We start from the raw sequence: 17,967 nt of genomic DNA, 5'->3' as shown, positions 1-17,967 counted from the left end.
GGGCCAGGACGAGTTGTACGCTTGCGAACTGCTTAGACATGAAATGTCATTAGCACAAAACGCTATAGCAGCACATGTAATAGTGATAGAAAAGGATTCCAGGACTCGAAAGGTGAAACTGCTGTGGCATGCGGGATCGAATCTCGGCCGCGGCGCCCGCTTTTCATTTGAGGAGAAAAGCAAGGCGCTCGTGCGCTGTGCGATGTCAGTGCGCGTTAAAGAACCCCAGATGGGCGAAATGTTCGGAGTCCTCCACTACGGCGTCTCTCTAGCCTGAGTCGCTTTGGGACGTTAAACCCCATAAACCATAAACATTCAATATATGTGTCCTAGACATAATCTTGAGCTTTTTATTTTCCCCTTGCATCCAGAGGCGTTCTGACAAAGTATTACTGTCTGAAAGTGTGATCGGAAACTTCGCACAATTGTTTATTTGTGAGCGAACGTTTAGATTTCTTTTTTTTTTTTTTTCAATATTTCTCAATGAGGAGGCCAAAAACCAGCATTCATTGCAGAACAGATGTGGATTTAAGAACAACTCGTAGGAAGGACAGTGGAGACAGTGATTCTGTTTAAAAAAAAAAAAATAGAAAAGTGTAGAAAACATTACAAGGGTTCAATGCTGCTGAACCAAATATTGAGCGAAAGCATTAGCTGCGGGTGACCGAGCGTTCTTCTTCTTTTCTCTTTCTTCTTCCTCAGCCCACATATAAAGCCCCGCTTTAACCAACTCATATGAATGTGCCTTAGTGGCCTATAGGAGTAACGTGAATGCCAGGGTCCTAGTAAGCTGATTCTGACATAACCGTCCCATGTGAAACGAGAGACCCAAGTTGGCAGCTCCTGCCAACTTGCGTGCGAGTAGTATTGCTTTCTCAATAAAATCGGAACCGTCCTGGTTTTTGTAAAATTTGTTTCTTCTGGGATGAAGATTGCTTTCGAACTAGCGTCATTACAGCAACAAGAAAAAAAATCAGGCTGGAAGCAAAACGTTAAACAAATAGATGACTTAAGAGACTTATGCGGATTACGGGTCCTCTTTACCTTGTATGTCTTGTCCTGTATTTCACATATTCTGTGCCGGCAGTTTTTCGATCTGTGTAACAATGCGCATGTCATGGATCCTGGTCACAAACTGGACTAATAGCGAATTTCCTCTCGGCGTTTTCAGGCTGAGAACGGCTTGCTGGAGAAGCAGCAGGGTCCTCCTTATGCCTGGGAGGAGTGGAGGCGCTACATGCGCGAGAAGAACCTCCGCTCACGCCGCAAGAGGGCGCTCTGCATGGGCGTCATCGCGCTGTCTATCATACTGTTCGTCGGCATCTCAGTCTCTCTAGGACTGGCCTACCTACGCAGGAAGTTCTAAACCATCACCACGATGACTCGTCAACAGGGGTGTACCGCCATTCTGCCACACGATGCTGGCCCTGGGGCCTAATCCGCAAAGTGTTTTGCTAGCGTTTTCGTTAGGTAGCTATGACACTTGGATTGTGCGCGAAATTTTTCAGCCAGTCTTCCGCTTTGCTAGGCTTTCGAAAATATTGCTAAGCGAAGAAGTGGTAGTGTTTTAGGTGGAGGCGATGGCCACATATGCAATTCTGCCTTCATTTGAGTGGATACTAAAAATATTATGAGCAAAACCTCGGAAAACCATACTCATCAAATTTAGCGGGAGATTTTTGCATCAACACGGCTCCCTGCGCAGAAAATTTCCCTTATTCCTGTTACTCAAGGTGCTTTTTAGGATTAATAATTGTCTTGGAAGCGAAAGCGGTACGCTTTCACTCATAAACGTCAATCGTGTCTAAAAGAAAAAGGAGTAGATGCATGGATTTTGTCTGCTTCTTTTCACTTTCATAATACCGTAAACAAAATGTTCAGGTTTGAACATCTTGCACCCTGAACATGATCCGAGCTCTTGAGCACACCGCCGTTCAAAGTATCAAGCCATTGCGAGGTGCACCGCGTTCCTGCAGTGTATTCGGCGGCTAAGCGTCATACCACTAATCGTTACTGGAACGGTAGTTCAGAATTATTGCTATAATTGTTTCAGCCACTCATAATGGGCTCGTTGCTATTAATTGCTTAATAAAGGTCAAAACACTGGCCATAGTATCTCGTGTTACAGCTTCCCCACTAGGTGACGAGCAGAGACTTTCCGTACGGAATGTTGCCTTAACCTGTCATGAGTCGCGTCTTCGATGCAGCTACGACTCATTGAGGTCATCGAAGAATACCGCGACGCAAGCTGTGTCCTCTGCGAAGTGTTTCGCCGACGAAAATACGTAATGGAAAAGGACAATCTTGCCAAGACATACCACAAGGCACAACATCCGAAGCCACACCACAATGGGGCTACCGGCAACCTGAATCAACGCGCCGAGGGCTCAAGAAGAAGACGGACGAAGTGTTCGTTCCCATATGTGTGTGCGTGCGTGCGTGTACTTCGGGAGGGGCGCCGCTTCCTGCGAAAGTCTTCACACTGCGTAAAGTGGACGTTCAACGTTATACTCCAGACTAAAGTGCGCGTCGGACTAATGTTCTTTCTTTCTGTTGTTCTCGTGACAAGAACACACGCCAGCATATGCGGATGTTTACGCCCTCGTGTCATACACAACCAAGAGCTCGACTTCAGACACCGAGTTGTGGACTGAATCCCTCTAATTGTTCTTTCCTCTCTATTTCTTCTTCACATCTTCTATAAGCGCTCGATCCACATAGAACCTTAGTGGCGCACCTTCACGGAGAAAATTTCATCAAAAGCTTACTGAGGTGCGGATGAAAATAGCTTGAAGTCATCATCGTGATAAAGCCCATGCAAAGGAAAATCAAGAAAAGAAAGAAACCGGGCTACCGAGGCGTATGTCATTAATCAAGAGGCCCTGGTTTAGTTATTATTTTCTCTTTTCTTTTTTCTGCGCCTATTTAGCGAGGGGCACTTAAAAAAGATAATAAAAAGCTGCTGAATGTCACAATCGGAAAACGGTTTCTAGCAAGAATTCCAGGAGATTTGAGGCTAGTTCATTTCAAGATAAGTGTCATAGTCATAGATAGAGAGCGAACCCTAGCAAGATCCCTTATTTGTCCACTGTACCCTGATAGCAACACGTTTGCAGCATGAAAAGTCTCATGCTAATTAGTTTCTGCTATCGCTTGAATATTTGTACTTCTACATAATCAAGGTTTGCCACACGAGCTGTAATTGAGATTATCCGCGAGCTTTCTTACTCAAGGCTGCCAGTGATTGTATACCAATGCCAAGTGTTCTCCAAGTTCTTGCTTTTCTTGTGCTTGTACCGCGCTGTGAATTTTGCCTTACTGAATATCGCTAAACGGAGAACTGGCAGCCAAAATATCGGAGTATATTTGCTTTCCCTCACTGTGTGGTTCGTAGGGTTCGCACTACCACGAACGACAGACTCGTTCTGGCAGCTTGCCGAGATTTGACGTTATTTATGCGTACTCGTCTTCCGAACAAACGCGCCGACGTTGTGTCCACTATTCACGAAGTTGTTCACACGGAGTCGGCTGTCCACATCAGCGATGATGTGGCAGAAGCTTATTTATGGATGCAGTTAGAAGTCTGGTAACAACAACCTTTCTACCCTGCATCGGAGGTTGTTCATCAGCGCTTGAGTTAACGAAACGTTAGCACATTCAGCAGGTGCATGAGACCAGCGAGACGTAATTGCGCTGTCACTACTCCTTGATGGGACGAAAAATGAGCAAAACGTGCCAACAGTGCCTAGAAACTTGGTTTCATTGTGTGTTTGTTGCGAGCTCTTTGAAGAGTGCGCTTTCGTTTACCTCAACTGTGACGGTAGGGCTAGCTAGGGAAACCCCAACCAAGCAACTTATAGCAACTACGAAAAAGTGCATTTGTGCAACGGAGCATGCCACTGAGCATGTTTGGTGCTTTCTCAATCATCGTGTGCGAGTCGATATAGCGTTACTACAAGCGTAGTCACTAGTCCAAGAGAATGCTTTTATAGGCACATGGAGTTGGAGCATTTGATGCTCCAGCACCCAGGTTAGTTTTGTCTGAGAGTTTAACTGGTTATTGATGTTAAATTTTTATTTTTTAGGGTTAAGATGCTGACATCGAAGACATCTGTCTGCCTGCTGCATAGTTGTTGCTATTAAGGTGCTTGGTAATGACTGAATAAAGTTTTGTCACCGTTTTTACAGATGTTGAATTTTTGTTTTCATTGTTTGTAAGAGCTTCTGAAAGGTGACAATAAAAGCTGTTTATTATTTCCGAAGGCCTGTGCCGCAGCTTCACAGGGTGGTGTTGCAGTAAAGGCTGCACGAACACGTGTCTGCTACATTTATGAATAATATGATTGGACCCAGCATCGTCTATATTTCCAAAGATAGCCCCAGACAGCCAAAGCTTGGGTTATATGACGAGTTAACTTATAGGCTCTAAAGTTGGCGCTTGCCTTGATTATTTTCATTTACCGCAGGAACCCGTAATTCGTTTCAAATTTAAATGCAGGCTCTGTGGTGACTGCAGTTCGCTACAGGTAATCCAAAGATACGCTGCTCGGCATCCTATACCTTCTCCCAAACACATTCAGCATTAACCTGCTTCAATTTGTTGCCACACTAGTTTATGAGAACGACTACGCGCAGGTAGCCCACCTTTGAAGATATACTGTTAACCCTTACTAAGCGCGGGGCATGGAGGGAATGGATGATACATACAAAAGAAATATATATGCTAACACATCTAATGACAGAATATGATATCCTATGAAGCTCTCGTCCAAGATCTGCTACTGCCACGTTGCGTAGCCCAGACTGGGGTCAGTCCATGCGCGATGCTAGTTGTTGGAGCCAAAAACCCATGACACTATATCTACAAAATGAGCACGATTCGTTGAAACATGCTACCCTCAAGGTAGGTGCCGTACTCTCCTAATTTGCAGCCTAGTCGTTGGAAGCAAAGCAAATTAACCCTAAATGTTTGTCAAAATAGTTCAAAACACTTTTGTTGTCGTTCTTTCTGAATGGAGCGTATCTCTTGCCGCAACTTAAAAAAAAATAGCAAGCACTTTTCACCTCTACGGGGTGTTGCAAATAACCACCTTCAGAAATTTTTCTTGCGATATTGCAGCATCGCAACTTCCGCGACGAGTTTTTAATCTCATCCTCATTCATGAATACTCTCAGAGGTGGTGAATTATTACACGGGTGAGGAGGGTTTAAATACATAGAATTAGACGTGAAAGACACGTTCAGAGATGCGCAGTGGTAACTGTTGCCGCTAGAAAGTGAACTGTTCACAGTTTGGGTAGTATGCAAAGCAAGAAATGCACCGACGTGTTTTATAGTTGTAGTCTAAGCAGGATGGCCGCTCCAGTCGCACACGGTACACACTACGAAATAATTGAAACGTGTGTTTGCGTAGCATTCAGGCAATACAACTTTCGGAACATTACCCCACCACGTTGAAACGTAAGTATATGTGTGCCGAAATGAAATCTGAATTGAGCATGGGACGACGGGTGACTTTGTGAAAGCTTTGCCTCAGGATTTTTCTTCTCAGCTAGGTCGACTAAAAAGATTATGTTGCAATAACAGCTCTTTACTTACTTCTGCCATTCTGCGGAAAAATGCCGATCTGTTTCATCTCCACTGCATGGGTGTCATCAAAAACCCCTGTCAGTTCAAGTTCGCCTTAGCAATATGTGGTTAGGAACTGCTTTAATAACACGGACTCATTCGTTCCCCTCTTTTCTTTATTCTCATCATCGTCATCATCATCAGCAGGATTATACCAACTGCAGGTCGAATGCCTCTCGGCTCCCACATTCCTCCAACTAACCCGACCTTGTGCTAGCTGCATGCAATTGACTTCTGTAAACTTAACCTCATCCGCCCAGCTAACTTTCTGCCCCCCCCCCCCCCCCCCCCCCCCTGCTACGCTTTCCTTCACTTGGAATCCAGTTTCTACCCTTAGAGACGATCGGTTATCCTCTCTTCGCGCTGCATTCCACTACATCCACTAGAATGTCATTAACTCGAGTTATTTCTCTGACTCACTCTGTTACACCCATACCGTTTTCCGTTCCATAGCTCTCAGCGTTGTTCTTAGCTTTAGCGGTACCCTTTTCGTTCGCCTCCACGTTTCAGCCCCATAGGGAAGTGCAGGTAAGATGCAATTGTTGTATACTTTCCTTTTGAGCGATACCGGTAAGCTGCTAGTCATAATCTGGGAATGCTTGCCAAATGCGCTCCATCTCAGTCTTATTCTCCTTGTTATTTCCCTTTCATGGCCCTGATCTGCGGTTACTACCTGTCCTAAGTAGACATATCCGCCTACTACTTCCAGTGCTTCGCTAGCGTAAACTGCTGTTTCTTCCCGAGGCTGTTGAACATTACCTTATATTATTCTGCATATTCATTTCTAGGCCCAGCTTTCCTGTCTTGGTCATCAGTCATTCTTTTCAATTCACCCCCTGAGTTACTTAGCAAGGCAATGTCATCAGCGAATAGCATATTCGTGAGGTGTTCTCCATCAGCCCTTATCCCTATCGGCTGTCATTCCAAGTCTCTGAATACTTCCTCTAAGCAAGCTGTGAAGGGTACTAAGGAGATCGTGTCTCCTTGCCCAACTCCTTACCTTATGGGAATTTATTATTTTCTTTATGGTTGCTGTGTAAACACTATAGATGTATTAATTCTAGCACTTTCTCGTACGGCTCATCTACACCCTGATTTCGAAATGCCTGCATGACTGCAGTGGTTTCGACTGAGCCAAATACTTTTTAGTGATCAATAAATGTCATGTATAAAGCATTTTTCTATCAATTGGTTGATGGTATGGATATGATCGATAGTAGAGTACCGTTCCCGAAAACCTGCTTGACCCTTTGCTTGATTGCAGTCTAAGGTAGCCCAGATTCTGTTAGCGATTACCTTATGTAACGGGTAGTGAGCTGTAATGGATAAATTTTTTAACACGTGTGAAGACGTGCATTCCACGCAGCGAATTCTTGCGCAGAGAATACCATCATTGGTTCTCTTGATTAGAGCGATATTTGTTTTCCCTGCGCGCAGTAGCTTTTTTTTTTTTTTTTTTTTTTTTTCAATACGCACACCTCGACTCGATCAGCACATCACAACATGCATGCAATGCTCTATTTGCATTTGTTCACCAACTGTGTAATTTGAAATTATTACAGTACTGAAAACGATGCCTGAGACAACTCACCATTCATGCTGCTGCCCGAGGTGGCAGAATCTTCTAGTTCACGTCAGTGAAACTTCAGTGTCAACGCGTTCAATTAGAATAATTTGAGACCTTCTGGCTTTCGCATAATCCTTCCTTTCTTTGGGAGCGTGCTGCTTCATGAAGTAGCCACCATCTTCTTCCATCCTTCCAGCAATAACATCGTTAACTTCACAAGTGACAAGCTTAAATTAAAACGCGCGCAACGTTTTTTCTGCCGCTCACCGAACTGTTTAGCGCCAACTCCATGGACGAAATCTTGCTCACTGAAATGTCCGCTGCGCAAACCATGAGAACGATCACTCGCTTCTTTGCCCATTCAAATTTTGATTAAGTAAGGTTCTGTGAGCTTATGTTTCGGGTAGCAATGGGAACTTGCGCCGGGTTTTCTCGCTTACCCCCGGGTACAGAGCAGTAACGCACCGTAGCAACAGCTTAAATAAACTTCAGCAGCCTCAGTAACGATTCAAGATCAAAACGTGTAAGGCTGGCGCTCTTTATCAACCAAAACTACATAAATCAACACGACATTAGCTTTTAAAACGCACAAATTCTATCCAGCGTCTGCTTCAGCAGCAGTGAAAGGAGTCACGTGATCCCACTTTCTCCTCTAGGTCGACACTAGCGCCATTCGCTCCAGTGGTGGCGCTCGCGCCCAATATGTGGGTGTGTTAGATGAGAGCGGTAATCGAGGCCCCATGACCATTTTTTGTTTTCAATGAAATGTTTATATGTGGTGGGCAAATGTCTCTACACAAAGAAATGAATATTAGTTTTGCAAGTTACGCAATATAGAATTCCTTTTGGCAAAAGCCGAAGCGCGGAGAGCAGGGGAACAATCGAGCAGCGAGTGCAGCTCGAGGAGGTGACGCACCTACGTGGTTATACTTGCTTTATCCAAGATTTTCATTGTTCAGGTCGTCAAACCGAGGTTCTTAAACGAAGCGGTGCACGGTGCTACAAGTGGGTATAGCACTGTGCTCCCGTTTCACAATTCGCCTAAAATCTTTGCCGCCTCTGGAAGCTGCGCCATCTTCCGCAGCTAGAAAAGAAGGGCAAACGTAAAGAAAAACTAATAGCTACGGTAAAGAACACAGTATCGACAGTGAGAGACGAGCAAAAATAATTAAAAATAAAGCGTGCTGGGAGGGCCAGAAGGGCTAGGACCCGTATTCCGAGTTTGCGTCGTTATCGAAGTGTCGCTATCTCACGTGATCTCGAGTCATCTGATTGGTCGAAACGCCAGAACTTGGTGTTGCCACTGCAGAACCGGAAGAGGTGACAACATCGTTTTCCAGCGTTTCCACTAATCAGGTGACTCGAGGTCGGGACGATAGCGACACTCACGATAACGACACAAACTCGGAATACGGGCCCTAGACAGCAATACGAAACTTCACCACCGTGGCGTAGGTTCAGAAGACTGGAGAGTTGGGCTTGTTGGTTTACGATCATGGTGGAAACAGCGCTAACACAGGACGGAGCAGCGTCTGATGCTGTGTCCTTGCTCTGGCTTGTGTTAGCGCTGTTTCCACCATGAGCGTAAGCTCTACGTCGCCCTTGTTGTCACGTGGTCCTCCCCATCTGACATGTAAAAATTGAGTCCCCGGGCAAGTTATTCGTGCTGCTTTACTCATGTCAGAATTGACCAAATAGCCCAAAAAGAAGTTCTACTTCAGTACCTGCTCCCGCGGCTGGTCGTAGCATCATCTGGTAGGGTTTTGTGAAGCAAGCACTGCCGGTAATCGGCTGTCACGAATCGGAGCCCGAGGACCAGATGTAATATTTTTCTTTCATACGCGGGTGGTTCGGAAAAGAGCATACATTTGCGGCAAACAGCCTAGCATGCACATGAAATCACCTGGAATCGTTATCGAATAATGAGAAAATCCTCGGCATCGGAAAATTAATTTATTTAAGGCAGTAAATACGAATTATTTCAAGCACGCATTCCGGCTGCAAAGCAAAGCTTTACTGCTGTCAAGGAAACTTCGTAGCTCAATATAAATTTTTCCTGATTCATAGTTCGAACTCGGGGGCGCAGAGCAGTGCAGTCGCTCTACCAAAGCTAAGCCGGAAGGCTAGCAGATCACGCAGATGGAACACAAAAGCAGCGCTGCCGGAACTCGGCGATAGCGCTTGCTTCAAGAGAATTTAACTGTGTCGCACTTACAGCCCGTCACATGACCTTTTCGACACCAACATGACCTATGCGCATGCTCGTTCCCTCTCCCGATTTCCGCTATGCTTCGCTTCGGCGCCACAGCACCCAGAAATCGACGCTCGCGCGGTGTATTAAATATCCGGAAGGCTGTACGTTGTAATTGTACATACAGTAGAAGTGATGGGCAACCATTCGGATGAGGTAGCATTGACTGAATAAACAAAGCAAACGCAAAATACAGTAGAGAAAAAAAAAAAAAAAAACAAGAAACAAAAAACGGACAACTCTAGGCCTACACATTCTCACCGGAAGTAAAAACAAGGCCTACATGATGCCGAGAAAAAGTTTCAACGGCAACTAATTGGATCGTGCAAGAATGCAGGGATAAATATTGAGGATATTTAGCGCAAGTTCTAAGGTTTGTATTATTTTTTATATTTTAGACATAATAATACAACACCATTTAAGTCAATAATAATTCTGAGGTATGGAGGGTTCTTGAAGGAGATTATAAAAATTAAAGGTCTTTCTTTTTTTGTGATGGGAACAGAGTGGTTTCTTTTTTGCGGTTTTCGTGATCTTTATACAAAAAGAAAATTTGCAGCAAGGAAAATTTTTTTAATAACTGTCCTAAAAGTAAAAGTTGCATATATTTATTGAGCAAAAAGTAATGCATGACGAATTTTTATTGCGCAAACAGCAGGGCTCCAAACTTGCAACTTTTTTAAATGGCGGCGGCCTTTTCTATCTCCAACGATATACGTTTTTTTTTTTTTTTTCGGAGGAAGCTATAGTGAGCAAACAGAAAAAAGTATGCTTGGTACATATGCTGTGACGGAATATACCGATTAATTTAATTTAAATGCTAAAATTTCGTTTCCTGTCAATTGAATGACTCTGTGCAGGCCATGGAGGTTAACGTTTCTAGATTTGCTCAACAGGCCAAGGTTGTGGATAAAAAAAAAAAAAAAAAAAAAAGAAGACAAGTGCGTTATAGAAACATGTAGGAAAGTGGTGAAATGAAAAAAAAAAAAAATAGAACTCCCGAACATTTAGAAATGAAATTAAAAGAATATACGCGGTATGGTAGTACAGAGATTGAAGCGGGGAAGGGGGAATGTGAATTTCAGATAGGCATATATGCATGACGCCTCTAAGGCAGCATTGCTTCTGGCAAAGATATAACTAATAAGACAGACGAAGTACGACTGCGAGAGTTTCTCAAGTTCGCTTACCCCAGCAAGCGAGCGACTAAGCTGAGGTGCGTATTACAGAAAACGGCCTATCATAGGATATTTAATTAATTAGCGCTCCTCAAATACTCGCCAGCTCTCGCCTTCCCTTAATTGGCGGCGCCAGTCACATAAGGATACATAAACGAGCAATTGTCGAAGAGCAAAAGGAACACGGACGACAGACCCAAAGCGTATATATTCCTCGCTTTGTGCGGAGAAGGTTGACGTGGAGGCTGCTGCTGGCTGCAGGTGGGCTTTATTGCGAGTTCTGCCTGCAATTTCTCCACCGTAACACCACTTAAATATTAATTAATTTCTACAAGTCAGGTACATACACACTATTGCATGTAATAGTCACCTTCTAGAGTCCAGATTTGAGTCCTGTAGGAAAACTAAATTGAGATGGGACCTTCTCCTGTTTTCTTGAGGGAAGTGAACAACACACTCCTCTCCGCACCGTACCCTGAAAAGCACATAATGTAATATTTTATATCCGCGCGCACACAGCTCAGCCCCTCCGAATGGGACGCGCACACATGTATACAGAAAGGAAGCGATCCGTCTGAGGAGCTTGGAAGAGGCGCGCGGAGAGCGATAATTCCCAATGAAAACAAATGAGTCAAAGCGCTTAGCGATGCGTGCGCAGGCGCAATGAACCTTTTATGAGAAATACGTACAATGTATGAAAACATGCAAGAAAACCAGAGGAGATAAGGAGCGTAATAATGCTTGCGCATTTAGCTCTCCCGTGCTTTTTCTCTTTGCCGACTAGCTTCCCATCTCGGGCATGCGGGAAAACCTCAATTGCTTAGTGAAGGTAGTTGCCTCCTGTTCTTCCACGTCTTTGAGCCGTTTTAACTTGCTTAATATGAACGTGTTCGAACTTTCAACGGGTACGTGCTGAACCACACTCATAAAGATGAGGGGACCAACAGATCGCAGCTCTCTGCTTCCGCGCGTAAAGTCAGTGAAACAAGAAGGTGCAACCAACAACGATAACAGGCAGTGAGCTTTTCAGCGCTCGTACGGCACCTCCAACCCTCATTCCCGCTGACTATACGCATCAAAAAGAAACGAATAAATAAATACATGTGTGTAATGAGTGCGCAGCCATCCCATACGCGCTTCTTCCGGGTAGAGGTGTGCACAAGCCGAAATCTTGAGCCCTTAGCTCGGCACGGGCGCTATACTACAGACCCGAGCCTGGCTCGGCACAGCACTTAAAAGGCATCAGCCCGGCCCGGTGATGCTACAGAAAGAAATAATGTTGGGATGATGAGTTTATCTAAGCTATTGAAATGTTGAGCTGCCACGTTCGAGATGACGAGTATGTAGAATATATAGAAGCACACCACGTGCATAGAATCATCATTCTAACGAATAATACTAAAATAAGTTATGCATTGTTCAAAGTTTGAGGCATTTGCGGCGGCCCTGAAGCATGAATCCGAAAGCGGTGAAGTTTCTTTTGGTGCTCTAACTTGTGACTGGAATATCTAGCACGCTCTTAGCAAGGAAAGCAAGTTTTAGGTAAGCGGATTTTTTGCTGCACCAAAGGTGCGTTAGCTCTAAATCTTCTAACTCTAAACAAGGGGTTGATACCTTGGCCAAGTACTCGGTGTGCTCGTCGGGCTCACCATGGTTCCTTTCACTACTTCACGTGTGCTATTCACGGCGCCGGCAAGGCGGTGCTCGGAATCGGGTTATCTGGACCAGCCTGGTCCGCCCGACAAAAATATATTTTGGCCCGGGCTCGGCCCGAGCCCGGTAGCCAGCTTCCGAGTGGCCCATGCTGTACCTCCGTACGCCTGGTGCCACTCCTGGACCCGTATTCCGAGTTTGCGTCATTATCGAAGTATCGCTATCTCACGTGACCTCGAGTCATCTGATTGGTCGAAACGCCGGATCCGGGTGTTGCCACTACTGAACCGGAAGAGGTTGCATTATCATATTCCGGCGTTTCTACCAATCAGATGACTCGAGGTCACGTGAGATAGCGACACTTTTATAACGACCCAAACTCTGAATACGGACCCTGCTCCACTCCCCCATCCACACCACCTGGTAGCGAAAGGCGGGGGAAATTCGAAAAAAAAAAAAAAAAAGCGTGCATACAGGCAAGGAGGACCAGGACGGCAACACATAGCAGTGGTACGGTCCCTGTCGGTCTCTTTCGCGATGTATGCTTGGTGCTGGCCATATTAAAACCATCTTCCTCCTTCCCTCTCGCCTCCTCACCCTCCCATTCCCCGTTTCCCCTATGCACAGAGAGTGACGCCGCCAGTATGAAGCCGCCATGACTCATAAGCTGTGCCCTTGTATCCCCTCCCCCTGTAAATATACCAAAGTCAACTACAGAGCACTGTAGTTCTACGTCGCCTTTGTTGTCAAGTGATCCTTCGCGTACGACTCGCAAAAATTGAGTCCCAGTTGCCCGAAGACGTAACGAAGAAGCGTCAGAAAAGAGCGCTGACTGGCAACTAACCTTAACTGAGCAAAACGTGCACCATACATACGAAAGCAGTGGCAGGAAAATCATGAGATGCAATTAATGTCACATGCGTAAAGGCCAATAACAGCGATAAAAACCAAAACAGGGTGATATGGGCAACTAGAAAGAGTGGTAAAGTACGTTGATCTAGATGAAGTAATAGAGACTTGTTTACCGCTGCCGCTTACCGCGGCCGTCGGCCGCTACCACGCGCCGCCAGCACAGCACGCGCTGCGGGCTGAGCCCGCCGGTCTGCCGGAATTTGACAGAAACATCGCGTCATCTGTCGTCGACGATGAATGAATTATATATTCAATCACACCACGGTGATTCACACACTCTGAGCCCTTTCTTTTTATAAAGAAGGCTTACGCTATCTCGACTTCTATCAAGAATCGTTTCAAAGCAATTACGAGGGACTTTAGCGACTAAAGTGGTGAAAGGCGAACGTCTGAGTGCCGCATTACGCAACATACTAAGGAGTAAATAATTAATTATGTACAAGTAATGAACTAATGAATAATTGTTTATTACTTAATCAATTATTTATTCATAATTACTTAATTAGCCATACATTGGTAATTGTTTAATGAAATAATTAGTAACTGATCTTTGATTGACATATGGCCTTATAAGGCACGCATTCGCGCATACTGTGGTGCTGCTCTATGATTCGTCAATACCTCCATGACGTCCTCCCACCTCGGCCATTCAGAATGCCGCAAAAGCGGGACACATTTTTTCCACGACAAAACGAGCCATTAAAGGCTTTCGCTTTAATAAGAGAGGCGTGCATTTGCTTCAGTGATCCACTCGATTGGACCCAGTGCCTTTTCCGGGTAGACGCTTATTTTCCCTCAAACGTGACCCAAGGCCTCCAAGGCATCTTCGCCAGTCGAGAGCACGGCTGGAGAGATTTGGAAAGCAGCCGCCTGTCTTCTGACCGGATGTGCTCAGATGTTAACATGGAGGAATGGATGTTAACAACGTAGCTAATTCATACAATTCAGTAGGCTCATTACAACGCTTGTATCATACTGCTGTGACAGTCTGGCCACGTCCGCTCAACCCAAGTGCGCCTCCAATGAGCGGCCGTGGTCTGGCTCTGATCGCGTTTTACGCTTTTGCCGCTCTTGCAGTCTGCAGGCAGTCTAGCGCTGGCAGAATTGGTGGCGCCATCGCTCGGTTAGTGCAGTTACTTAAACAAAACCAAGCGCTGTATGTGCGAAAGCGGTGGTTTAACGCGGTCGTGGCATCGAATATATTCAGTGCATTTCAGAGCGTCACACAGCGGTTGTCTCATTGCGTGTGCAAAATACACAACGAAAGTAATCGTACAGAACCACAAAAACCAATGCCTCCTGCACTGACAAGTTAGTGTTGAGTGTGTGCTGCCATCTGTTATACAAGCATGAACTCCCATACGTTGGGGATTTCGGGTAGGAAATACGGTGGCTACGCCGCACCATAGAGTTAATACAAAGTCTTTGTATTAACTCTATGCGCCGCACTAACTGACTGTCAATGTTAAGCCCGTTCGAGTCGTAGCCAGACGAAGTACTGGACTGAGTCGCGCAGCAATCCAAGACGAGCTGCTAGTAGCAGATGATAAACAAGCAAAATAAAGCAAGACGCCGTTAGACGCAAAAAAAAAAAAATAAAAGGGGGAATGAGAAAGCGACGCATAGGAGTGCTGGCCGTGTGTTTCGCCCGATGGTGAACGCCGCGGGTGCGGCGCCGTTTCTTCGTGCAGTGGCTACCGTGAGTGTGCGTGTGTTCGGTTCCGTCGTGGCTCGCCGACGCCCCGGAGACGCCGGCGACGGCTGAGCGGCTCTGAGGGCCGGCCTGGGGCGCACCAGCGACGCACCATGCCGAGGCTGCTGCGCCCGCCGTACGCCACTGTGAGGTAGCTTCCCCGCAATGGCGACCCCACCATTACCGCAGCAGTCTTTCGCCTTGGAAGAACTACCCACGGTCGCCATCCGATCAAAACGCTCACAGGTGAGGCCGCGCGAAGGCGTATCCCATTTGTCAAGCCGTCACACAGGTGCTCTCCCGCCGGTGCATTAAACAATACTCGCTTTTGGCCCCGTGCCCGTACTCGTGCTAAGCCTTTTGATATGCTCCTGTAGGGAATGCTCTCCCCATGCTCTGAGGGACGGGCTCGTTACTTTCGCTTGCTGAGGGCGCATCGGCGTGCCTGAAGTGGTTGGAAAAGTGCTGAGGGCAGGTCCTTTTTTCTTTACGTGACCTTACGATGCCGGGGCGTCGCGAGATGCGCCGGTGCCACAGCGGCGAGACCGCAATTTGCGGTAATGCGTCTTGCGACGCCCGACCGAATAATGCACGCCCTGGCGTAAATCGATAGTGAGGCGGAATAATTAAGAGCGCTGCGCACTCAGCGTACTGAGGATACACGTTTTGTCGTGACTAGAAAATGCATCAACAGGGAACTAATCGTCTGGGCGATGGCTGTAGAGCGCGTCAACACAAACGGCATTGGCCACGAACAAGTTTGGTGCATCCGCATATGGTTTCGCACATCAGTATGGATCTTCAGACGTTCCTGACAGGTTCAGCCTCTAGATGATTTGTCGTCTTTGGCCGTTTCATAGAACTATACCCGCCCCAGCAGCTGAAGACATGACGAAAGTGAGTTGCTGCGATGTCATGTCTGAAGTACCGAAATCGCGCGACCGGCGCATCACTGCATACCTGCCTGTCAGAGGTCGTCGAACTGGGCCGGAGGATTTTTTCTTTGTTTCTTTTACGCTGATCTCTGCTGCATATTTAGATGCGTGCTTGCCTACGCACACGAGTGGTGTCATTTACGTATTGACTCTACTTTCGTGCGATCGGTCTGCGAAAAACAGCAGCAGGGATATTTTAAGTGGGCGGACAGTGTGAAGCGGTTGATATTTTATGGATGATGTTACATTTCGAATTGCTCGTCGTCCAGCTTTATCTCACTGATAGCTGACCTAACAAGATAGGTAGTTGTACGTTATTAATTCAGTATTCGTTATTGATTTTTTTTTTTTCATCGGAACTCTCTGTTCGTTCTGTCTTCAGCAGTGCGCTCGCGCGGGTGTATCGCCTATTGGCGAATTTCTGAACGTAGCAATAACATTTCATCGCCTATGACGAGAAATCTTGAGGCACCACAATGTGATGGCGGAGTCTCGATTTATCAATACACATCGAATTGAATCTCTGTGTTCAGCGTCGAATAGCTGAGAAGACGAAGTTGCCGGAACTTTTTGCCGCATAATGAATTCCCGGTTTGAGGTCTAAGAAAATGTGAACGTGCGTTGTAATAAACCAATTCTGTGCAGTACACCCCCCCCCCCCCCCCCCCTCTCTCTCTCTCTCTCTCAGAATTTTCAACTCAACTGCTCAACTGCAGCTGACTGCAATTTGTAATATAAAAAGCATTGAAGGACTCTGGTAATATGCACAAGGTATTTTAGGAAGGCTCAGTTTTTCTGCGTTTCTGGTTGCTGGTTTCCGGTTTCCGTGCGTGCGAGGACACTGCTGACGCAAGGACTGAAGCGCGGAACAGTTGCGACAATTATCGCCCTGTGATATGAAACACAAGTGCAGGCTTTTGAGGAGCTGGCGACACGTCACGCCTGAAATGCCAAAAGTAAATAAAATCGCATCACGGTATGTAATTCATACTTTCGTATTGAACTAGTCCTGAAGAAAAAAGGAAGAAGCGCGAATCCGGCGCGTGGCAAACCTTGTATGGAATTTGTGGCATGCAGCCGATGTCTTTATCGCTTGATGTATGATCGGGTGTATGCATTGGTTAAGAGAGCATCTGCGCACTTGTTTTCTTTGTGAGCAGAATGCGGCAGTGAACGGCTGCACGGCACAATTTCACTCTGCGTTTCACATGCCGCGCCCCGATTCCTCGGGCAAGCTCGTTCTTTTGAGCACGACGGCAGTGACCGAACGCCACTGCTCCTGTGCTGTTGGTCTTTTTTATTCTCCGTCTAAATTCGCCAGTGGATTATGGGTCGCAAGCGCGATCAGCGACGTCGAAAGCGCGGGCATAGCTGTTCCTTGAAAAAGAAAAACGAAAGAAAGAAGAAGAAAAAAAAAAAAAAGGGCGAGCCTCTGCACATTTCGGTGTTTTTTTTTTTTCGCTAGGTGTCATTGGACTCTAGTAGCTGCTGATATTCGAGTTACCGGAGCGTTTAAGTTATTGTAGACGATGCATACTTTGTAGGAATTGGTAGCGTTACTGAATGTTAAGGCTTCTTTTTTTTTTTTTTTTTTTTTTTTTTTTTTGTCAGTCGTGCTTTATCGAAAGGCCTGGGCACCACTTGCCGTCGGTGTAGAGGGGCTGAGGCATGATAGTATCCAGCAGCCTGTTCCGAGAGGCTTTCAGCGCCGAGGTTAGGCTGAAGAATAAATAACGCGACGTAAACAATGTGTATACTTTTGACCCCATTTCTGTAGTTAAAATTTGGCTGACGTGACGGAGCGGGCGGAAGTCATAGCATGCGAAGGGATTTGTTAGCAGTGAGTTTGATAGTCAGCTCTATGAACGCTTCTCCAGTGTGTGGGTGGCTTGCAGCACCTTCGTCTTGCGGGCAGGTATTGGGCCGTGTCGTGATGGTGAAATTCATTCATTCGTTCATTCAACATATCCCTAAAAACACTCTTTCGATGGCAATGTAATGAAGGGGGAGAAGTTGCGTGCAACACTGCCCTTACCAAATTATGAATATAACAAGGCACAATCAACAGGTCAGTTATAACATATGCAAACTAATTCGATGACACTAATCTTAGATGGTAAAATAGAATGCGATTGTTTTAAATAAACAGA

The 17,967-nt window shown here is 45.9% G+C and overlaps 2 protein-coding genes across 4 annotated transcripts in view; both read left to right on the top strand.

The window, feature by feature from the left end:
* The window catches only part of LOC146198098 (uncharacterized), a 104,456-nt gene extending 100,199 nt beyond the window's left edge, over window positions 1-4,257 (top strand). For all 3 annotated transcript variants that reach the window (XM_084593420.1, XM_084593419.1, XM_084593421.1), the window contains exon 5: window positions 1,172-4,257. In XM_084593420.1, the coding sequence (XP_084449546.1) occupies window positions 1,172-1,366 (195 nt within the window). In that variant the 3' untranslated portion in view covers window positions 1,367-4,257. The remainder of the gene's footprint in view (window positions 1-1,171) is intronic.
* Window positions 4,258-14,796: 10,539 nt separating this feature from the next.
* The window catches only part of Ca-beta (Calcium channel protein beta subunit), a 122,368-nt gene continuing 119,197 nt past the window's right edge, over window positions 14,797-17,967 (top strand). The window contains exon 1 of the mRNA XM_084593415.1: window positions 14,797-15,128. Within this exon, the coding sequence (XP_084449541.1) occupies window positions 15,048-15,128 (81 nt within the window). The 5' untranslated portion in view covers window positions 14,797-15,047. The remainder of the gene's footprint in view (window positions 15,129-17,967) is intronic.

Source organism: Amblyomma maculatum, chromosome 2 (genome assembly GCF_055883805.1).
Source record: "Amblyomma maculatum isolate TAMU_Amacu chromosome 2, ASM5588380v1, whole genome shotgun sequence".
Classification (NCBI taxonomy): Eukaryota; Metazoa; Arthropoda; class Arachnida; order Ixodida; family Ixodidae; genus Amblyomma; species Amblyomma maculatum.
This window is presented reverse-complemented; position numbering and strand designations above follow the sequence as displayed.